The sequence below is a fragment of the Thermomyces dupontii genome, assembly GCF_041956625.1.
Source record: "Thermomyces dupontii strain NRRL 2155 unplaced genomic scaffold VTN31scaffold_1, whole genome shotgun sequence".
NCBI classification, from domain to species: domain Eukaryota; kingdom Fungi; phylum Ascomycota; class Eurotiomycetes; order Eurotiales; family Trichocomaceae; genus Thermomyces; species Thermomyces dupontii.
The window spans coordinates 1,454,551-1,477,287 of record NW_027192307.1 but is presented as its reverse complement, the minus strand read 5'-3'; the positions used below and the strand labels follow the sequence as shown (position 1 = coordinate 1,477,287).

The 22,737-nt window shown below is 51.8% G+C and overlaps 6 protein-coding genes across 6 annotated transcripts; 5 read left to right on the top strand and 1 right to left on the bottom strand.

The window, feature by feature from the left end:
• Window positions 1–719: 719 nt before the first annotated feature.
• On the top strand, window positions 720–1,178 carry VTN31DRAFT_550 (uncharacterized protein; the record flags this gene model as incomplete). Its single annotated transcript, XM_069406006.1, has 1 exon — window positions 720–1,178. One exon carries the CDS (start codon window positions 720–722, stop codon window positions 1,176–1,178), a length of 459 nt encoding a protein of 152 aa, XP_069263406.1.
• A 2,095-nt stretch (window positions 1,179–3,273) lies between these two features.
• VTN31DRAFT_549 (uncharacterized protein) lies at window positions 3,274–3,652 on the top strand (the record flags this gene model as incomplete). The annotated part of the gene is made up of 2 exons (XM_069405994.1): window positions 3,274–3,388; window positions 3,558–3,652. The coding sequence occupies 2 exons, from the start codon at window positions 3,274–3,276 to the stop codon at window positions 3,650–3,652; spliced, it is 210 nt and encodes a 69-aa protein (XP_069263405.1).
• Window positions 3,653–13,271: 9,619 nt separating this feature from the next.
• Window positions 13,272–13,612, top strand: VTN31DRAFT_548 (uncharacterized protein; the record flags this gene model as incomplete). Its single annotated transcript, XM_069405983.1, has 3 exons — window positions 13,272–13,274; window positions 13,331–13,460; window positions 13,515–13,612. 3 exons carry the CDS (start codon window positions 13,272–13,274, stop codon window positions 13,610–13,612), a joined length of 231 nt encoding a protein of 76 aa, XP_069263404.1.
• Window positions 13,613–13,940: 328 nt separating this feature from the next.
• VTN31DRAFT_547 (uncharacterized protein) lies at window positions 13,941–16,976 on the bottom strand (the record flags this gene model as incomplete). The annotated part of the gene is made up of 5 exons (XM_069405972.1): window positions 13,941–15,925; window positions 15,987–16,215; window positions 16,273–16,656; window positions 16,715–16,911; window positions 16,973–16,976. The coding sequence occupies 5 exons, from the start codon at window positions 16,974–16,976 to the stop codon at window positions 13,941–13,943; spliced, it is 2,799 nt and encodes a 932-aa protein (XP_069263403.1).
• An 889-nt stretch (window positions 16,977–17,865) lies between these two features.
• Window positions 17,866–18,987, top strand: VTN31DRAFT_546 (uncharacterized protein; the record flags this gene model as incomplete). The annotated part of the gene is made up of 4 exons (XM_069405961.1): window positions 17,866–18,237; window positions 18,304–18,510; window positions 18,574–18,729; window positions 18,784–18,987. The coding sequence occupies 4 exons, from the start codon at window positions 17,866–17,868 to the stop codon at window positions 18,985–18,987; spliced, it is 939 nt and encodes a 312-aa protein (XP_069263402.1).
• Window positions 18,988–20,453: 1,466 nt separating this feature from the next.
• On the top strand, window positions 20,454–22,533 carry VTN31DRAFT_545 (uncharacterized protein; the record flags this gene model as incomplete). The annotated part of the gene is made up of 4 exons (XM_069405950.1): window positions 20,454–20,458; window positions 20,527–22,012; window positions 22,063–22,381; window positions 22,454–22,533. The coding sequence occupies 4 exons, from the start codon at window positions 20,454–20,456 to the stop codon at window positions 22,531–22,533; spliced, it is 1,890 nt and encodes a 629-aa protein (XP_069263401.1).
• Between the last annotated feature and the right edge of the window lie 204 nt (window positions 22,534–22,737).

Below are 22,737 nucleotides of genomic sequence, written 5' to 3'. Positions count from 1 at the left end.
CGAGAAGAGAAACGAACTCCCCCTGTCATCCTGGCCAGCTCCCAAAGGCTGATTACTGTCGAAGGCGTGCGTGGTCACAATCCTTTTGTCGGAGTGAATGCGGCCAATCAGAAACCCTTTTCGTTGAAATTGTAGATGTTTTCTGGCTCAATCATCTTTTTGTCGATCACCTCCAACTTCGAGAAGACGTTGAACGCGTTAGCAAGGTACAGTTTAGAACAACGGGCAAATGGGCACCTACCACCTTGAACCACTGCTCGACATACTCGGGATTTTTGCAAGCTGTCGTTTCCGGTTCGATTGGATCTGTTAAACGACATCCAGGCAGCGGCACAGAATCGATCGAGCCAATGCTTTCCGATGTAGTCGCCACAAATACGCGAAGCCATTTTCCTCACAATCTTTGGCTTCGGTGGAAGTCCTGGATTATTCAAACGGTCGGATATCGGCCAACAGCACTTGCTCTTGAGGTGTAAACTTCTGCGGAACATTAATGCTGCTTCCTTCCGAAAGTGGCAAAGACCTTTTTTTTTGGCGGCTCCAGAGTTTTTCGAACCAATTGTATTTTTGACTACGAGTATAATTTGAATGTTCCTGCGAAGTGCAAGAGCGGCTCGGATATCTGCTTCGTTGACCATGTTGAATTTTGAAGATAGAGAGTACGGAGTAGTACACGATCGATAATTTTGTGGACATTAATCAGACAAGGCTTGGACAAGATGTGGTCAGACACCCTACTGAAGCAGAAACTAACACCCAACTTCGCACCGGCAAGATCGGCTTGGCAGGCTACCTACACAAGGCCAGGGTTCCTGGCTTTCAACGGGGATCTGCCAACACTACGAGAAAGGGGAAGAGACACCTTGGCACGTGCTCACTCATTGCCCGCGGTTCCAAGGGGACAGCAAGCCACTCCGGCACAACGGGCAACTCAACTTCAGGTGGCTCCGGCGGAACATAGTCGATCAGTTCCGCCTAGCCAACCAGCTGATCAAGGATGGCTAGAGTTGCGCTCTAAGCGACAAGAGGTAGGCAAGCTGGACGCACAGCGGGCGTGGACGTTCCAGAACTGGGGTTTTTTTCATCCGGTAGGGTCTGGGCTCACCCGGCAAACCCTGAACCGTTTTTCCCCTGTACAACCTGTATTAGATGGACTAGATGGCCAAGAGGCCGCTTAACCGCTTCCCGGATGCGACCCAACAATTGATTGTTTTCTGGATGGCTAGGCGAGCGAGCCGCTCGCTCGATGGAAGTTGTTGAAGCAGGACTTTTTCCGTTCAACGCTGGACCTGATGAGATAGATATCTATACCGGCCAAAAGCGCCTCCACTCTTCAACTCGACCTTTAAACCCAACAAATAAATCTGGGATCAGAAAAGGGTCCGGAACTTTAAACCTGAGAAATCATTAGTTTCTTACACGAATACCTTGCAGTTACAATTTCGCTGACGTAAAAAGGCCGATTTCGATGAAAATTGGCTACGAGGCGCGACTCCAGACGGCCAACTTGGGCACGCTGCGCTTCAGATCATGAACCAGGACTTGGTCAGCAGGCGAACTCAAAAGAGGAAGAAGAGCCAGCAGCACTTCGGGTACAGGAGCAAATCATAAGACAGCTTCTATCTGCTAAGCAGCGTTCTGTTGCTTAATCTTGTAGAGTGCCAATTGTCAGCGGCGACTCGCGCCCGGTCAACCCGGCATTGCTACGAATATTTCCTGTCATTTTCGCAACGTCACTACTTACAATCTCGAGAATTCTACAGTAACTAGTCTGTCACAATCAAGAAGTACTATGGAATTACGTGTAAACTACTCGAACGTACTCGTAGCAAGTCACCATCAGCATACCGTCAGCAGAGTCTGGACAATGTTGCGTATTTCATGCACGCGACAGCCAGTACTGTGTGTACGCGTTCGCCATCAGACGGCGGAAGTAGCTTGCTTTTTGGACTGCCGGGGGGGGGGGGGCGGGATCGAGTCACGTGCCCTTGCTTTTTTTGCCCGGCGTCTGCAGCCTCGACTGGCCTTGATCAAACCCTTACACAAACTTCGTTCGTTTCAAGGCGTAATAGTTATTTTGCTTGGTATTCGCTTTTTAATATGTAGAATCTCGCCCAAGAAATTGATTTGCACAATCCTTCAGTCAACATCGGCATTGATGATTACTGGATTCATCTGTCATTTTGAAGGAGTCAAAACTACGTTCTATCAGACACTAGACAAGCTTTGTTGAGTTCGCAAGCATAATCTTTCTACCGGTCCTCGACGCGCTCGCAGTTGTCGACGAAAACGAATGTCTCGCACAAACAGGGCGATACTGGACAAAAATTTTTGACATAGACTTGTTCCTACAAATCAAAAAATATTAGATTTAACTTCATCGCGAGAATTTAGCATCATGATGTGTTGGATGAGAGGAGAGTTTTTGGAGAGTGACGGGCAAAGCTCCCGGTGTTGGATGTGTGAAGCCGCATACTGTGTTGCCTCGGTACGAAGCACTACTACTCCGTACGATACTTCGCTCATTTTATCCATCACAGTATTAGTTTCAAGGCATGGCTACTACATACGTAGAGAAATCTGAGAACCTACCATTCTCTGAGCTCTCCCATGACCAACGACAGCAGCAACTAGGCGGACAGACTCATGACCGGTGCGTTGACGTAAGGCAAGACCTGGTGGCAATACCACTGTTACAGCCCCAGAATAGATTTTGATCACTATGTAGCTATAGGCCGCCGTACAGGACGATGCCCCCATTCACTCAGCAAGGATAGTCAAGAATTACTCGAAGACAATGGGATTGTGGTCATGGAGAGTGGCCGCCCATTCACCCGATTTGAACCCAATCGTTCGAACACCCATGATGTCCCTGAAAGAAGGGGTCCATAATCTTGGACCTTGAGGTTGAATTTGCCACTGCGTATTTTTTGGGATGCTTTACTTCTGTCCTGGGCACAGAGATTAAGAGTGAACTGTTGAGGTTTTTGGTGAAGGGTATGCCCCGCCGTGTGAAAGCGGAGATCGAGGCAAAGGATGGTGTATACTTAAGTACTGAAAAGGGAATTCTCGCTAATTGATATCTGTAGTGCCGTACTCGAATCTTTACAACTATATTAGTTACTAATCTGCTGCAGTGTGCACATAACATTTCCTGTCTGGAAATGGTTTGCATCGTTTGCCCCCATTGTCCGCGGCCCTTTGGTTCTCCTCCCACGGTTCGCCAGTGGTCGTGCCTGGCCAGGTTCGGCGCGCGACCCGCCAATCGCTATCATGCAACAAAAGCAGATCCCTTCTCAGCGAGACCATCCGTCGAATGAACAGCTTCTCGCCACTGTCTCAACTGAGACTGGCGGTCCGCGGCCAGCCGCGCATGTTGTTGCGTACTGTACGTTCGGCGCTTGGTTGGCTGGACACTTCCGCCAGTAAGAACTCTCAGAACGTACTGAGTTTTCTGTATAAATTGGTTGGGCGCCCCCAACAACGCCCGGCCTACACACAACCGAGCATGCATTGAAAAGTTTTGACACTCCGGCGGCATGGTCGCGTGCAAGTAGGTTTGATTTGCCCGCGCTGCGCTGCTTACGTGCGGGCGCCGCAGTCGCTGCCGTCGCCCATCTGCACGCAGTGTGACCCCGCCCATCGCCTTTGATACACCGACTGCCGTTACGTCAAGCGCAATGACTTTCTTCACCAGGCCGGGTCGTTGTGATCGGATGTCGTTAATTGTTCAGAGCGCTTCGTCGACGCGGTCTTCGTGCAAAGCATGCTTGCTTCAAAGCGTGTCAAAACCGCTGATCCTCCTGCCGCTGCAACACTCGCACGATCAAGCCCCATAGGGGACACTTTGATTTCCTGAGCGCATAACATGACTCATGATAGAATCCTCCAGTCGCGCAGGGAGCTTTGGAAAGCCCTCCGTGGCCCGCGAAAGTACCGTGTCTGGCCCGCCCACGTATGGAGAAAAATTCCCGAGACCGAGCGATCTCTTTCGCATAAGATGATGCCTGTGTCGATAATGAGTCGGTACCGTCCATTGACGAACTGGAAACACCGAAGGCACGATCGTAGCCGTTTTTCATGTCAATTTACCTTAATGCCATTTCAATATGAAGGGAAATACATTCGCCAACTAACTGCAATCCTCGATCTTTGTGGATGTGTTCATAGATACCGCTTTCGAACCGGTGTTTTCACAACAGCGCGGAAGATTATCGTCCAACACCGACGTCCCTGTTCCCCGCTCCGGGAGCGCACAGCGCGCGCCAAACCGCTAGTGTACAATTAATGTGCCGACTGCAGAGAGAGCTAACCACCGGCAATTCCGCGATTAATACGTAGAGTTGCGGGAATGGAAGACTGCTGGGAGTCACAGCGAGATCCTATGCATTTGTAAGGCGTGTAAGAAAGAAAGACAATTTCGGGCAGTCCTACGGATACCCGGTTCTTGAACATCCACGCAGAGAAAACCGCCCGGGGGACATCCCAGAATCCAGAGGAAGGCCCAGGTTTACCCTAAGGTCACGGTGCACCCCCTGTACATCTGCTTCAACAGTTTCCTCGCGAGGGACAAGGAAAGTCCACTGTGAATGATCGAGTGTAAGCGCCAAGTCTGCACTCGATCAAGGGTGGATTATCATTTGTGGCGAGACCGCTGCCAGTAGTTGTAGTGGTGGCCTGGGTCACCGCGGCCGCCCGATCTCTCGCGGCGTTGGACGGCGAGGCATATTGGGACGAAACCAAAGCATTTTTTTTTTGTGTTTTGGTAGTTTTTCCCTGTCCATGAAGTGCCTGGAATGTATCCAGATATGCGGCTTTCGTCTCGTTGCAGTCGCCGCAGTACATAATTGGATATCCTTCCTGCATATACAACACCCGTTATCGACACTATGGTCCGTACCGGTAACCATAGTCTTCGCTGTCATCCGTGTTGCAGGAATGCCGTCGGTGCGACGAGTGTCATCGCCGGAGACTCCCTGTTCTTGCGTGCGTGACCCTTTCACTCTTCCTGTCCATTTTTGCTGACATCTGCCCTGCCGAACACCGCCGCCGCCGTCCGGTTTGCAAGGGGAGGAGGGCCAGCCGTCGTAGCTCGGTTTGGCTTTCATGAGCAGCCGCAAGAGATGGGAGATGAGGCTCAGGCCATGATCTTGATGGGATGGATGTGGAATGCTGCGGGACCCTGCACTGGCGAGCTGTTCGAAAGTTGATGCAAGAACCGGGCGCGTGGGACTGCCGCAGTTTCAGGAGCCGCCCGAACCGCTGAAGTCCCCTGCTGGGTTACCATCGAACGAACGGATCTGGGCGAGGACGCCGAAACCGCCGAGTTCGGCAGGAAACATCCGTCGATATATAAAACTGCGCCTTAAAAGCCGTTTACGTCGTTCAACCCAGAAACGGATCCATGACGATTGATGATGCGAGGCCGAATCGGTGTAATCATTTTGATGCGTTCCAGATCCACGGTCATGCGTGTTCACTACTTGGGCCCCGAGGAACCCCGCGACAATGTTCGCAGATCTATATAGCTTTACAGCTTGGAAAATGCCGTCGGCCAGCGCCACCGCAATCCCTATCTAGACCGGGCTTTGCTGGAGCGCCTGGAAAGGAGTGAACCGGGACTGCCTTGCGTCCGACAGTATCGTTCGGGCAACGGAGGCAAGGCGGGAGATGCGGCCGCTCCCAGTCCCGGTCACAATTCAATTCCTATCTACTCCGTACAGTTGAAGGATCAAACCAGGGACCACCACAATCTCCTAACGACTGATACGTGCTGAGCTAGCTATTCTTGGATTGGCGTTTGCGTCTCTCTCCACGCCATACCCATACTCCGTAGAATGACTAAAAATCGCGAGGCTTGAACTGCTGCTTCAAAATGGTGTGCATCCGGATGATGCTCCTGCTGATGCTGCTGGCTCAATTTATTCCAAGCTTTTCTCGTTCATTTATGAGCTTAGGGCCGATTGAAGCGCTGCCAAGTACTCTGAAGCAGCCAGTTGTCGCGCGACTATTGGAAGTTTGTTTGCATGGCCACGCGCGTGTTATTTCCGAAGCGTAGTACATTACTTCGTACGGATTGCGACGAACAAGCGCACAGCTCGCTCAGCGCAGTGTTCAGGAGTTATTAGATAACTATGATTAACTTTTAGCGGTTTGGCGAGCGCTGCGCGCTCGCGGAGCGGGGACAATCGGGCGTTGAATGATTTTCCCGCTGTACGCTGTAAACACAAAGGTCTTTAAAAGTATGCGAAGTTTGATCGCGGTATCTACGAAACACAACGTCCACAGAGATCGAAGAGGATTACGATTTTATTTATATATTTCCTTTCTTATCCGTGCCTTCACGTTGACATCGGTCTTGAAGGAGCATCGACATCAAGCAAAGTGTTTAAACTGACCGTGCTTTTGGGTGTTTCCAGTTCGTGAATGGATACCGACTCATCGTCGGACAGAAGCTTCATCTTGGTGTGATTGATCAAAATCGGTCAGACGCGGGAGTTCAATTTGTTCTCGAGATGTGGACAGGCGAGGCGCGGTGCTTTCGAAGGGCCATTTTTGCTCGAAGTCGCGGGCTTCTGAAGCTCCCTGCGCTACTGGAGGAGTCGATCGGGAGTCGTGTTTTCCGCTCAGGAAATCAAAGTGAGTCCTGGGGCTGATCGCGAGAGGGTTGCGGGGGCGGGAGGATCAGCAGAATTGACACGTTGCGAAGCATGCATGCTGTGCGTGAAGACCGCGCCGACGACGTGCTCCGAACAATTGACATACTATGCAGGAAGTAGACCGATACCTGGCCTGGCGAAAGTCGTTGCACCTGACGTAACGACGACAGACAGTGCACGGACGGAGATGGGCGGGGGTCACGCTGCGTGCAGACGGGGAAACCTGCTAACAACTGGGGGGCCCGCACGTAAGCAGCGCAGCGCGGGCAAGCAACCTACTACTTGCACGCGACCTTGCCGCCGGAGTTGGTGTCTGCAGTTGCACACAAATAATTTTCCTGGTCTGGAAATGTTTTGCATCGTTTGCTCCCCCATCGTCCGTGGCCCTTTTTGGTCTTTTCGCTGTCCCACTGGTCCACAGTGATCGTGCCCAGGTCCGCGGAGCCAGCGACCCGCCAATCGCTATCATGCAACAAAAAGCAGATCCCTTTCGGACGAAACCATCCGTCGAATGAATGGCTTCTTCGCCACTGTCTTCAACCTCAACTGGCGGTCCGTAGCGAGCTGCAGTTTGGTATTATATATAAATGGGTTGCGCCTCCCTCGATCAACGGTCTACAGACAACCGCGCGTTGTCTTAAAAGTCTGACACCCTCCAACTCCGCAAGTCGGATGCTTGCGCTGCTCGCGTGCAGACGCCCCAGTTGCTGCTGGTGTCGCCCGTCTGCACACAGTATGATCCCGCCCATCCCCTTTGATGGACTGTCGTTACCGCAAGTCAAGCGCAATGATTTTCATCAGACCAGGTCGTTCTGATCGATTTTACTTCTGCGCCTCGACGTATATTCCACCCTGCTCGCGCACCCAAACTAAAAATTTCCCGGCCTTAACTACCTGAGCCACCTCCCACAGGCAACGACACCACAAATTCACAACCAGATTTACAGTTTACCAGAAACCAGGCATATCAAGATAGTTGTCAACTTGCATCATCCAGCTTCTGACGTAGAACACAGCCAACCAAGAGACTATGTAGTTCAATCGAATATATCACAGTCCATCTTCATATCCTTCCATACAATCTTCACAAATCCAACCAACCCCTTCAAGACCATCTTCCTCTCGGAGAGCCTTTCCTTCATTTTCATGGCCTCCTTCGCTTGCGCCCGTCTGTTTTCTCTTTGGCCTCCTTGGCGGTAATTAAGTTTTCGAGCCTCACCAAAGTGCTTCTGGATCTTCTTCTAGTGAGTTTGCCGGGCTACCAAGTCCTGGTTCAAGATCTGAAGAGCTAGCTTGTCCGCGTTGGCCGTCTCGAGACGGTCCTCGTAGCCAGCTTTCATCTTGAAATTCCGTCTTTTAAGTCGGCGACTCTTGTCTTCAGGGGGGCTCGCGCAAGCTTGCAAGAGTTGGTCAACCATTGCCATCACATCAGGGAGGCTGATCCGCGGGACTCGACTCGGTCGCATTGGACGTCGAGTTGGCGAGTGGAGGATTTATCCAGTACGGAGTACTTTGTCAGGTTGAAGGAAAGAAAGCCGACTGTTGTTCGGTATTCCTTTTCGAGCTTCCTGGTAAATCCGAAGAAATTGATCATTGTCGATATAGATGGCTCCTCGACGCGCGTTCGTCACCAGGTTTCGGGTAAGCCTCAGAGAGCGGCCTGAAGACTCGACGTGCAAAGGCTCGAGCGCATGCGTTGTGTGTGGTGGCAAGCAAAGGGCCACAATGTGGTGGTCAAACATAGTAGTGAACAAACTCCAGCGACAAATGGCTCGCGTGGCAGTCCAGAATAAGCAATCGGTAACTGCCTCGAATCCTTGGACCGGTGTGCTTATCGAAATGCTGTAGCCACTCCAGCTTGCGCAATCTCGGTGCTTGTTCAGCCATTGCGGCTCACGCGGATGACAATTTCAACGTCGATGTCTTCGGGGATCCAGGAGTGTTGTATGCGGCATCCATTGAAAAAAAATGAAATGTGGGAGAGCGTAGCCGTTTGTCGAGTTGCATTCGATGATCGAAACCCATTCTCGGTTGCCTGGTCATACCGATAACGCCTCGATCTCTTATTATTATTATTATTCCGCCTGAGCCACCACCGTGTCGCCCTCTTGACCCCTATGGGGTCAGTTAGGAGCCACCTGAAGTCGAGTTGCCCGTTGTGCAGGAGTGGCTCGCGGTCCCCTTGAAACCGGGGGCAATGAATGAGCACATGCCGAGATGTTTCTTCCCCTTGCTCGTAGTGTTGGCAGATCCCCGTGTGAAAGCCAGGAACCCTGACCTTGTGTAGGAAGCCTGCCAAGCCGATCTTGCCGGTGCGAAGTTGGGTATCGAGCTCTCGGCTTTGTGGAGTCCGGCGTGTAATCGAACGATTTGGCTGGTTCTTGGGGGAAGGCTTCGGAGGAGCTGCGCGTCCCAGAGTTCCAAGCGTCTTTTCATCTTGTCGTGGTGGTGCTTCCTCATCGATGCCGCGTCAGGGTCGCCTGCCCATTCGCGCACACTTCCACATTATGTACGACTCCTTTCATCCATATTGTAGATGTCATCCCGAGTAATTCCGAGCGCCAAGATCGTTGTTTCATAGAAATTGAACCACTCAGCGTCTTTTCGTCGAGCGCATCTTTTCTCGCTTGGTCCAAAGTCTGGGATAGACGAACCTTGAGTCTTTACTCCGTATGTTTCTCCGGGAAATTGTAGATCCAGTTCCTGCCCAGGGGCTTTGTGTCCCCCTTGGCTCGCAGGATCTCAGTCGCCAATACCTCCATTTCAGAAATTGTCATAGGCCAGACCCAGGGCATCGACCTGGTACACACACTTCACCACAGCATCCTCCTCTTTCGGCGTCAACGCTGTAATGCTGCTTGGAGATCTTATTGAACTTCCTCCATGCGATCCCGCAAAGTCTTCAGGGGCACATTGAAGAGTCTCGCTGCTTCCCGATAGCATGGTACTTCACCGTCATTGAACGCGGCGGTGGCCTGCGAAGTCGCATTTCCTTTTCAGGAGGTTGCCAGCCATGTTGTCACGAGAAGATGATAAGCGCGTTCAATGGAAGGATATAGCTCGATGATTCAGAACCCGGAGAAACAATGAAGCTGACAGCTTGAGGGTAAGGTGCTGGTAGTTAAGGGGACAACTTTGGCAATGATGTTTCTTGATGCCCTTTTTTTGGCATCTCGGTAATGCTCTGTTTTCATATCGGTGATCATCAAAAGAAACTTCCGATAGTTCGGATTAGTTGGATCTACAATTATTATAATAATATTGTGGTGCCAGGAAGATCAACTATTGAATTCTACACATCACTAGTGGTTTGGCGCGCGCTGCCCGCGGGGGGCCTGGAAACTCGTACTCCTCCTACGAAAAAAGGCCGAAAAGAGGAACACGGTCAATTATCTATGCATCCCCTTCACCTTGACCGGTCATTAAGGGGCATTGACATGAAGCGAGCAGTTTGACTGACTTCCTTCCATTCTTTGGTGTTTCGAGTTCAATGGACGATGCCGACTCGACGTCCGACAGACAGGTCTTGGTGCGATACAGATCGTCTAATGCTGGCGTTTTTGCCATGCTTGCTCGGAGTTGCAGAGGGGTTGGGTTTAAAGCTTCCTGCGCGACTGGAGGATTCGATCGTGAGTGATGATTTTCGCTCGGAGATCAAAGCGGACTCGGGGACGGACTGATCGCGAGAGGATTGCAGCGGCCGGAGGATCCGTGAAATCTGCACGCTCCCAAGCATGCATGCTATGCACGAAGAGCGCGCTCTGAACAATTGACGACATACTGTGGAGGAAGTAAACCGATCGCAACGACCTGGCCTGGTGGAAGTCATTGCACTTGATGGAACAACGACGAGTCAGTGCACCGAAGGTGATGGGCGGGGTCGCACCGTGTGCAGACGGCGACACCTTCTAACAACTGGGGTGCCCGCACATAAGCAGCGCAGTGCGGGCAAGCAACCTACTTAGTATAGCACGCGACCCCGGAGTTGGTGTCAAGCTTTTCAACGCATGCGCGCTTGTCTGTCGTCAATTGTTCGGCGCAGTCTTACTGTGCCAAATTTGCATGCTTCGCAGCGTGTCAATTCCGCTGATCCTGCGGCCGCTGCAACCCTCTCCCGATCAGCCCTAGAGCCACTTTGATCTCCTGAGCGAAAACCATGACACACAATCGAATCTTCCAGTCGCGCAGGGGGCTTTTAAAATCCCTCCGCGACTCTGAGCAAACGTGGGCCCGCGAAGGCAACCGCGCTTGGTCCCCCGCCCACATTTGGAGACCAAAAAAAAACACCGCGTCCGGTCTCTTTCACGCCAAATGAAGTCTCTGTCGGACGATGAGTCGGTATTCACCATTGACGACCTGGAAACACCAGAGGCACCATGAAAGTCAGTTTCAACAGTTTCCTTCAGGTCGATGCTCCTTTATACCGAAGCCAACTCGAAGGCAGGTATGAGAAGGGAAAATCGTAATCCTCTTCGATGTCTGTGGACGTGTTTGATAGATACACCGCAATCGAACTTCCGATGCCGTTGCATTTGTGTTCTCAGCGTTCAGCGCGGAAATCGCCTAACACCGACGTCCCAGGCATGCTCCCGTGCTCTGCGAGCGCGCGTAACCGGTAGTAAATAACAATGGTCATCTCGAATATTATCCATCCGGAAGATCACTTCGGCACAATGGGCAACTAGACTTCAGATGGCTCTTGACCACCCAAGGGGCCAAAAGGGCGACATGCTCGTGGCACCGGCGAAACTATTAAATAGACATAGTCGACCAATTCCGCTTAGCCAACCGGCTAATCAAGGACGCTAGAGCCGCGCTTGATCAAAGCCACACTAGATAGGCCAGCTGGTCATATAGCGGTGCTGACAACGGTCTCTCGCAGTGGGTATTTTTTTTACAGCGTCCGGGTCCTTATAAGCTCATCTCAAGGCAATCGCATATGCCCCATTCTCAAAAAAAAAAAAAGGTTCATTGCGAAGCCATGTGTCCAAAGTTCTTGAAAATTAGGCCGGTTGAGGGATTCATTTAATGATGAGGCTAATGGCAATTATATACTAAGCTTGGGCAGCGCCCCCTCGCTCGATGACACTATGGAAGTCATATACCATTATGCATCATAATTGCGACGTGCGGCCAGTGCAGCAATTCTTGAGCTGAATTATCTAGAACACCTTTTCTCTTGGTTGTCAACCCTTAAGCCGCCATCCACTGGAGGACGCTTGAGAGACCGAAGAATCGGAAGGTGGATGATCAATTAGTGGTGTCCTGGATCCCCTGAATTCTGCATAAATCACCATCAGCTTCTTCGTCATAGATCTGGATTCCGTACGACTCTTTCAGCACGTTGTCATCCCGCTAATGTTACCTATGCACTTTGGCAATCTTGCTCAGTGGAATTGTTATCGAAATCAGACTTGCAGTGAGCACAATCCCAATTTTGGAGCTACTGTTTAAAATGTAGAGATTCGATCAACTCGCGAACCATGGTTCGTTGGTCATTCGCAATGATGAACACATATCAAAAGCCATCCACCGTTCCCTTGCTCCCGTCCGTGGTAGAAGAGGGCAAACGAAAAGAACCGTTTTCAAAAGAGGCCCCGGGAGGTTTTCTGCCACTGTAGCAGACTAGTACTCCCTACCTCGGAGTATTCTCAAATTACGTGATCTACGAGGCAACTGGACCATTAATTCTCTCGTCGAATTAGCATGAAGCGTTAACGTGGCACAAAGTAATCGACCTTCGCCGGGATGCAGGAGAGGCGACACAATGGGAGCAGGTTCTCGGGCGGAATGAATGCTTTGACGGAAATCAAGAATTGGGGCCAGAGAGCGACAGGCTTGGCAATTTGGTATGGAAGCAGGATGTCGGGGAGAAGCATAACGTAATCCGACAGAAAACGGGACACGACAGAAGCCGGAACAATCGTACCAACAAATTAAATTCACTGGAACAAAAATTTGGCCAAGTCGGAACACTTGATTACGTAAATATTACTTATGTACTTTACAGATCCCCCAAGTCGGAACAGCACTAGTATTACACAAGCCGGAACACGCTAAACCAAAAAATGGGCTGAGATGAAGCGCTTTTACCACAGAAATCCTAACCATTTAAGGTTTAGCGTGTACGAGTAGTACGAACGGAGTACACTACACCACTGTGTGCTGTACCGGATTATGAACGACACGAGGTTGGTTATTTATTTAGTAGGCATTGGATCTTACGAGTAGAAGGTTACATATGTGATCGTAGGTAGGTCGGTAATGTCATACTTGCGGGAAGTACTCGTCCTGAAAGGACCGTCACCATTGCATCAAACAGGCAGATTCAAAGGTACAGTAGTAGTAAATTTGGCCAAGACGCATGTGAATCGCAGCCGTTGAGAACTTGAGACGGTCCGGAAGTCCGGACAAGCTCCCGACTCCGTGATATACTTTTCCATATTTGGAATGGTCTATCCTTCTGAAGCAGACCAATCAGAGATCGTGGAGTAATCCAGATCTGAGCCAGGTCTCCACTCCTGAAACGCGTCCTACCGAGGGCAAACACCATCTCCATGGAAATGGCCAGCAAAGCATCTACAACTCTGAACCACGCAGCAATTGACCACAATGGTGAGTATTTCCCGGTCGAGAAACCGTTTCTGGCGCTGACAACAAGTGATATTTAGGCTCAAACACCGCGGCAAAGGCTAGCTAACGAGAGATTCGCCAGGGCCGAGGCGGCCAAACGCGGAAAGCCTGAGAGCGTCACCAAGCGTGCACCGAAACCCAAAGCACCCATTTCCACTGGGTGGATAGGTATGTGTGACTGGGGGGATCGTTGCAGGATTGACAAGTTGCTGATGCATCCAGTGTTGCTGGCTTTCGCGATTTGCGGTGGACTGGTGTTCGAGCTGCTCCGAGTAGTCCCTGAGCTTTGGTCGAGCATTTCGTCGTTCTTCTCTCGATGAAGCAGCCATAGATTGGCAACACTTGTGTGCTCGTCGGTTCTCGTGGCTCTTGTTGGACGTGTTGTTCTCTGGTCGAATACGTCTTGGTGGGCCGAGTAAAGTTCAAGGTTCTTTGGCGATGGCGCATGTGACTTTCTGGGTTCTCGACTGGTTCTTGTTTGGTACAATTCGTTGTCTACAAGGCAGCTCCTGCGTAATATCGGGTCAATGGATCTGCCATGCCAAATAATATCCTATACTGAACTGGATTCTGATCCCGATCCTATGAGGACGTGTAGATTACCATCCCTGCCTGTAACATGATATCCTCTATGTATCCTTATGAAGATCATTGTTGTTCAGCAGATGCCGATAGAGTTGCCTCGTCCTGCGTGGTAGGAACCTGTTTCTTTTTCTTCTTTTTAACGGTCGTCGTGGGTTTCTCGGATCTCTTTTTCCCCTTTTTCTTCTTGACCAGTGTGCCTTCAGAGGGAATTCCTTCGGCAGACATTCGTTCAGAGGCTCTCTGCATCTCCAAACGAAACCGTTCCACTTCCTGCATAGCCTTTCTCATCTCAGCATCCTCATCGGGCTTGATGGATGGCTGAGGAACTGTTCCGGGTGGATCATCTTCGAGGGACAAGAGATCTAGACCGCTCGAGTCCACCTGCAGGAGGTTGCGTTTTGGCCTCGAAGTGTCTTCTGGCCTTTGAGCAGGACTTTCTTGTGAAGTTCCTCCATCCCAATCGAGGGTCTCATCAGCGGCGACCTCAACCTTCTCCCTGCGACGGCTTTTTTTGCCAGTGCGTGGAATGTCTACAGGCGGAGGAGAGCTATCATGGCCACTCTCGATGGACAGGTTGATGATTGGGATCGAGTCAATGTCGAGATCCTCTCCATTGGTAGAAGCAAAAACTTGGTGAAATGTTGTTCTTCGGAGTGGATCTTCATCCTGTCCGATATAAAAGGGATCATCTCGATTACGATCCTTTCGCTCCGCCCGTAGTCTCGCGAGCCTCTCAGGCTCATCGTTCGGTTTCATTGTATCGTCTCCGTAGGAGAATCTGTCAAAGGCGCCTGGTTTCAAATGCGGCTCAAATGGCGATATTATCGTGGGTTCGTGTTGGATGTGGTAGAAGTCTCGAGCTCTTCTGTAGGTTCCATCCTCCATCCACGAACTGTCCGACCGGTCCAAAACGACATGTAAATCATGATTTATAGGTTCATCAAGATCTAGGCTTTGGGGGAGTGGAACCTTCTTCTGGGCATCTGTGGCCACGGGATTCAGATCCAACCCTCTGAAAAGGTTTGGAATCACTGATGTCAGCAAGTAGGGGAGCTCGTGAACTTCTGCTGTCCCCGGGCCCATTGCCTCTTTTGTCAAACGGAAGAGCTCGAGAAATTCGATTGTTCGTTCTTGAACATCCAGATCAGGATGGCTTGCTAGGGACTTTAGGAATGCGATTACGCGGCCGAGCAATAGCGAACACTCAGAGTGACGAGTAGAGTTCCATTCGTATTCGTATCTCCCAGCGACCAACCGTAAAAAGACTTTCGGTATCGCCTGAAGATAGAGAGTGAGCGTAGTCGGGGGAAGCGTAGTGTTCTTCTCGGCAATCAATGAGCTCAAGGTAAGTTCGGGCGAAGAAAGGTATTCGGCGTATTCTCCCACGACCCATGCAGCGGGCCCAATGACACCCACATAGGATGCCATGTGGAATTGCCTCGTGCTTTGGTCAAAGGTGGTTATGAGAGACTCCGCCGCTCGGGTAGCTTCTCCGCGAACAGCCTTCACTCTCACTGCAACATTGCGAAGCTCTGCTCCGATGCGAGAAGCAACGTCCATCGACGATTGGTCGCAATGGCACATGTCCGAGCTCGCATCACGAGGCGGCAGGAGTCGTGACAGCTGGGTCAGGACATCCACATACCAGTCAAAGTCGTAGATGTTTGAATAATTGTCGCGCGAACAGATGTCAAGAATTCTATGAATCACCGCATCTCTGTACTCTCTGGGGAAAGGAGGTGTATGGTTGTCAGGCCCAATCGTCACCCCACGGTCTTCGTTACTTGTTTCTTTGCCATTTGGTCTGTCCGGCAAAGCCTCGACCTTTGAGACAGACGTTTGTCCTGTTCTGAGCTGTTTGAGCAAGCGTTCAACCACCTCTTGAAGATTGTCATTTGTAACCATCTGCACGGCCAGCTCGAGAGCCTGCAGTCTAATTGAAATATCGGGATCGTCAAGACAATCCATGATTACGCCCTGTTGCCTCGCCACGAGCATTGGGTGCGACTGCACGATTCTGTTGAAAGCAAGTAGCGCCACGTACTTCACTGGAAACAAAGATCAGTCAAGATATTGAAATGCGCATTAAAACCACCATCTAAGACTTACAGTTTGGGTCGGAATCCATGACCACCATCCCTCTGAGCTTGGAGACGCAGAGACTGGCAACTTCATCGCCTTCTGGAAACCCCTCTGCTTCGTCGAGTATGCCTCCTTGAATGATTCCGTTAATGCATTCATAGAGAAGTGACATGGCAGTAGTGGTTTGAATGATGTTCGTCAAGGGCCGAAGTAACTTTCGAACCAATCGAGGCTCCAGGGGAATCAAAGTCGCGAACTATCAAGCTGATATCAGTGCGCTGTAATCGAGCCTCCCAGAAGAGCGAGAACTGACAAGTTTGATGATCTTGATAGCCATCCAGTTGTTTCCACCTTCAACAAGTAACTCGAAGAATCTGGGCGCAAGAGGGAGGAAATCACGCGGTCTTCGCCATCCCAACTCGCAAACAACGTTGATGACAGCAGTTGTCACGCTACTGTCTTCATCTGGATCCATCAATCGCTCCTTTATCTTCGGCCATGCCACTCGTAGCCCTTCAGGATAAACCAACGCAAGGCGATATAACCCGACAACGGCTTTCTTTCGCACTGCGGGACTCGAATGTGATAGCCGCGGCAAAAGATCGGGGAGCAAAGACATGGCGAGCGGAGGCGTGATTATGTGCGGCAGAGTTGAGAGGGGAAGTGAGAGATTGGTAACAGATGGGGAAATGATGTCCTAGTTTGTCCCGTATCAGGATTGCTGCTGCGCCGAGTGATGAACGGGTGTCCCGAACCTTTTTGAGCAGGTTCGTCGCTAGCATCAAGACCTCCGTATCGGGCCGAAAGCTCTGTGCTGCAGCGAGGTACCCAACTCGTTTCTGTAGATACTTGGCCGAAGACATCACTTCCAGAACATGGAATGAGGCCCAGGACATGTCGTATCCGAACATTTCGAGATATATCAACTTGAGAAGCGCCGTGGTCTTCTTGTCTATAATCCCAAGATCGATCAGTACCAAAGCCTGCTCGCGCTCCGATGATACAATTCTGACCCATGTCTGGCGACTTGATCTCCGATCTGCATTCCTTCAGACTGCTCTGGATGTATTCGGCTTCACTCCCTTTGTGGGCTCGGAGACCTCTGATGAGGTCGTAGAGTGATTTCTCGAACCTGCCAACAGCTGTCATTAGCGCGGCCTACAACGAAAGGCCATGGATGATGCGCACATTGTGTTGCAGAGTCGATGAACGCGGCACTCTTCTCCGTGTCATGAAACTCTTGTTGTCGACCGGTTTTCCTGACGAGATGGCTGCATGATGCTAACAGAAGCTCAAGACAGAGAACTTGCCCGAATCGAGTGACTGGAGCTTATACTATAGGTCGTGCCATGTCCAGTCTTCGCCGAAAGCCCACTGACGACCGCTAGCAGTCTGCAGACAGGAGAGAGCTCGTTCTCGTGCTGGTTCACTTGCGGGTTACAGGAAATTATGTAATCTGCGGAGAGACCGTGGGGTGAAATACCGTAAAATACAGCACCAACGTTATTGGTACCGTCCGTATCATGAATTACGCTGTTGAACGGTACCTCACCTTGCTTCACGTTCCCATTGACTTCTCTTCGCTGCCTTGAGAGTCGTGGGAAATGCTGTACTTGATATCAAAATCGCAATAGGAACTGCAAGAGGGCATCAAAAACATTCGGTGGGGGATATATTCATCTCTCTTCGAACTGTAAACGTTGTAAAGAGGCCTGGTAACGCTGCGTATTACATACCTATACCTTACATTGCTAGCTTGCGGAGCATAGGTCTCCCATTACACTACCTTCTGGGCAGATCAGCTTGGGATATCATTGAATAGCTGAATGAGAATCGGTTGACTTTTCCATTTCCCAGTATCAGCTCGTCGTTTAGAACAGCGCCGAACTCGAATGTGAATGTCCCAATGACCGCTGCCGTCTTGAGGGAATCCAGCAGCGTCCTGGACTCGGATCCAGGCTCCGCCCTTCGCCTCGCGCAACAAGCGCCCTCGTTCCTTGCGAAGAAGTCGACAACTCTACCGTTCCCCCTCGGTGTGTCGGACGACGCCGAACGATGGCTAACGTGTGAGAGACTGTTCTTAGCCTGTCTGCGAGTTGGCGATGACGAATCGGCGCAGCAGCTGCTGGATCGTTTGACGGAGCGATTCGGGCCAGCGAATGAAAGGGTAATGGGCTTGAAAGGACTATATCAGGAAGCTACTGCAAAGGATGCTCGCTCCTTGGAAGCAGTGCTTTCCGAGTACGACAAGATTCTTGCTGAGAACCCAGTCAATGTGGTCCGTTTTTCCGAGTGTCACGCTGCAGCGTACAATGCCCACTCTTGCTGATGATGATCCCGACAGCCCATCCACAAACGTCGAGTCGCGATTTTACGATCGCTGGGAAGGGAAGAAGATGCAATTTCAGCATTAGTTGACTACCTGGAGGCTTTCCCTACCGATACGGAGGCCTGGTGTGAACTGGCTGAGCTGTATCACTCCCAGGGCATGTCCGCCCAAGCGATTTTTAGTCTGGAGGAGGCGCTGCTCGTCGCACCGAATTCCTGGAACGTAGGTGCCTCGCCTCGGGCGACCTGTTTCCTGCGATCGGGACTGACTAGAGACCGAAATTAGCTTCATGCGCGTCTGGGTGAACTACTCTACATCTCCACATCGGGAACGGAGGCTACTGGTCCAAATTCGGAGAATCTGGCAAGATCTGTCCGCCATTTCTGCCGGAGCCTTGAACTGTGCGACGATTACCCGAGAGGCTTGTATGGGCTGATAAAGGTGACTCACCATTACCCCGTCTCTGCTCCCGGGCATGCTGACGGAGCTGAACAGGCGACGTCCCGTTACCTTGGGTACCCTACCAATGACCAGGTCCCGTCGACGGAAGTCATCGAGAGATTGAACCGAATGGCAAGGGAAAAGGCCCAAAAATTGCTTGACATGCGCAAGCCACAGGATCCGGATCGGCCGGAATTGAAAGCTTTAGAGGAACTCCTTCAGCGCGAGCCCAGTTCGGCCAACAACCGTGGTACATAGTTCTGCCTTTGACGCATGCTTTCAGTCCTGGACTCCGTCGCATTGCAATAGCGATGCACTCTGTTCAATGAGTACGCGATGTACGAGTAGCTATGTGAAATATAATCTTGGTGCTCCATGCCAGACCCTGCTGAGGTTGGACGATGAAGCCTCTTAAGCAAGTTGTAGATGTAGTTGCCCGCAGTTGATCCTCCCACGGCCGAAGCCAAGCAGCGTATGGCGACGGCGAGATGTCAATTCCGAGGCAATGGTTCCGGTGTGGCTCGACATTTCGTTCAACCGACAGAATCGCCATCCGCATCAGGCGCGCAGGTCTTCGGCCAGATCGATCCACTGGTCGTGCCGATACCGATTGTCCTGGTTGGACGCAGTGATGAATGCGGCTACAGCCACCATGCAGGAAGACATGGAATGATGCACGGAGTCCTCGGAGGCCACCATGTCTTGGGACCAAGATTGTCCTGGCATGGTTCTGGGTCGGCAGGGCGGGAGATCTGACCATTCCCTTCGATGAGGCGGCTGCTGGTCCCTTCGGAACGCACCATCATTGGGCCACATCCTGCTTGGGGCATGCCACGGCTGGCCTTTGGGCAGCAAGAGACAACCGCCGCTCAACAACGGCCGTCGCGAACAAACTTGTGTTTCGGCCTATACCAGAAGCCATTTGCAGTGCTTCTCTGCCCGTCATTTCCGCACGATCGCCCCGGTGCGAATGAGAGAAGCCCAAAAGCCGCGGAGGGATCTTCGAAGAAAGATCGAAAACAAGCCGATGCATCCCATCTCGGAATTTTGGAAGGTACCAGATCTCTGGGTATGCACCTTCCCTGGTTTTTCCCCATCCAAGACCGCAGCCCCTCCTGCCGTTCCGTGCCTGTGCCCAAACTCCACCGGCCTCGCCCAACACAGCAGGACGCTCTTTCTCTTTCTGCTCTCTTACATGGGCCTCGTTCTTTCCAATTCCAGCCCACACACATTTTTTTTTTTTCTATTTCTTTATATAATATTGCAGCAATTCCTGACTAATCTCCTCAACTGGCCTTTTTGATCTTCTTTCTACGCCCCCGTTTCCGCTATAATTATATCCAGCCTCCTGCGCCTGCAGTTGACTCATTCTCCGTAGTGTTCGATCCCATATATCATCCTTCGGACAGTCGTATGGCAGCCGCCAGACACCACGTCTAATCCCGACAGTCCAAATTCTCCCGGCGATCCTCCTCAATATCGCGTGGCCATCATCCATCGATGGGAGGATGAAGGTGGGACTCCGAACCATTTGGTCACTTGGTTTGTCGTTGTCCTGCAGATTCGAGCCACACAATAATCCGTGAACCGCCACCCCTTGAGTGCCATATTTTCGCTTATTTCGCTTCGCCCACAACAGATCCTCGTGGTGACAACCTTGGTAATTGGGTTTCTCCCACCCTTCTCTGAACTCAGAACCGGGACCTTCTCAAAACCAATCATCCATGACGTGGGTCATTCTCTCCATTCTGTCCGTGTTTCTGTGACCGCGATGCAGTGCTGACATTCAGACTGTAGGGTAAATATCACGATTGACAGCACGAGTTCTGTGGATTCGGATCACTCGTCATTGACTGACGAGGAGTCGTCCGGCGTCGAGGTCTCTCCTCCCTCGGCCACGGGAAGCCACGATTACCCGGAATTTGATGGTGAGTGGGCACATTTGCAGTACCCCGACGAAATAAAGCCCTCCGGCTCTGCTTCTCGGCCCGCCCGGTCGCGTCGAGCGATTCACAGCTCGCGCACGCGACCTAGCCGCCGGTATTCGAGACGGGACATCCTGCCCGAACCGGATCATCATCGGCCGCGGCGTCACCGTCCGCCGCCTGAAAGTGAAGAGTCTAGTGAGGAGGAGGAGGACGAGGACGAGGAATATGTCGAAACTTACCATCGACAGCATCCTGATCGGCGGTACTGGGGACCTGGGGTCCCCGGGGTAATGGCGGGTTACGCACATAGCTCGTCCTCAGGGCCTTCGTACAATGCTTACCCCCACCCTCCTCCTCCTCCACCGCCACCACCATTTGCTCATCCTTCATCAGATCAACTCGTGAGATTTGGTCATTTACCGCACATGAATCGTCCACCCCAGTATGGAAATGGTCCACCACCTCCACCGCCTCCAGCACCGCCATACGGCTATCCACCGCATTTTGGGCAACATCATCCTCCAGGCGCACCGCCTTTCCTCGGGCAGCATGACCCTCATCCAGGACCTCCACCTCATCATCCACATGCCCCGAGACGCCACGTTCGCGATCGAAGCCGCGATCATAGTCCGCCTCCGGAGCCAGCGGTTCCCCATGCTGGCCCTCTCAGTGGACCACCACCATTTGGCCCCCCGGAGCTAGTTCCTTATGGTCCGCACGGTTATTACCCATTTAACCCCGCCTTCCCAGTAGGACCAAACGGGATGGTTCCACCGTACTTTGGGCAATATCCCCCCGTGCCTCCCCCAAAGCCTCCCACGCCATCGGAAAAGTCCCAGTCGGACAATGCGAAAGATGAGGCTATTGCCAAACTGGAGAAGCTGATCTTGGAAGAACGGGCAGAACGGGAAGCTAGAGACGCGGCGCGGGAAGCAGCGCTGGAGAAGGCGGCTGCCGAGAAAGCGGCGGCCGAGGAGAGAGCTGCGGCGGAGAAGGCTATCGCAGAAAAGGCAGCAGCGGAGGCCACTGCCAAGGCCAAAGCAGAGGCAGAGAAAAGGGCGGCGGAGGAAGCGGAAAAGGCCAAGAAAGCCGCTGAGGAAGCCGCCGCAGCCGCAGCTGCCGAAGCCAGGAAGGCTGCCGAGGAAGAGGCTGCGGCCGCAGCTGCCGAGGCCAAGAAAGCTGCCGATGAAGCCATCGCGAAAGCTGCCGAGGAAGCGAGAAAGGCCGCAGAAGAGGCCGCGGAGGCGAAGGCCAAGCTTAACCAGCCGCAGCCAGAGAAGAAGAAGCCGATCAAATTCAAGGATGCGGTTGGCAGGAAGTTCAGTTTCCCCTTCCACCTCTGCAACACGTGGCAGGTAAGCACGCGGGTTGCCCTTTTTTTTTTTGATTACTGATCGCATTCTAGGGGATGGAAGAACTCATCAAGCAAGCTTTCCTACACATTGAAGTCATCGGGCCACACGTTGCTGAGGGTCACTACGACTTGGTAGGACCTAATGGCGACATCATACTTCCGCAGGTCTGGGACACGGTGGTGGAACCGGATTGGACAGTGACAATGCACATGTGGCCCATTCCTGAGAAACCGAAGGAGCCAGATCCCCCTCCGGAATCTACTGAAAAGAAATCGGAGCCTGCGCCAGAACCTGCTCCCGAGCCTGCGCCCGAGCCTGCGGCAGAGTCTGCGCCAGCTCCCCCACCAGAAGAACCAAAGAAGCCCGCAGGTGCGTTTCCCGCAAATCACTGCTATGATCATTCCCTTCCTTGCCGATGTAGTTCGCTCACATATTCAGCAGCTCCGGCGAAAAAACGGGCCGTTACTCCGAGTCCACTTGCGATGTGGATGGTTGGTAACAAGAAGGCTTTAAAAACGTGAAAAAAGCCTGAAATATGCTGCCGAGTTGGCGACTCTTGCATCTGTTTTGATGTAGAGTTTCGTGCTAAATGGATGCAAGGTGCGTCTCGTCCACACTCAATACACAACAATCTCTTCGCGCCTTTTGCGATATCGAGCGGGCGTGCACTATTCTTTGGCAGAGATTCATCTTGCGCCCTTGTTGGCACAGGCATATTTCAGGGG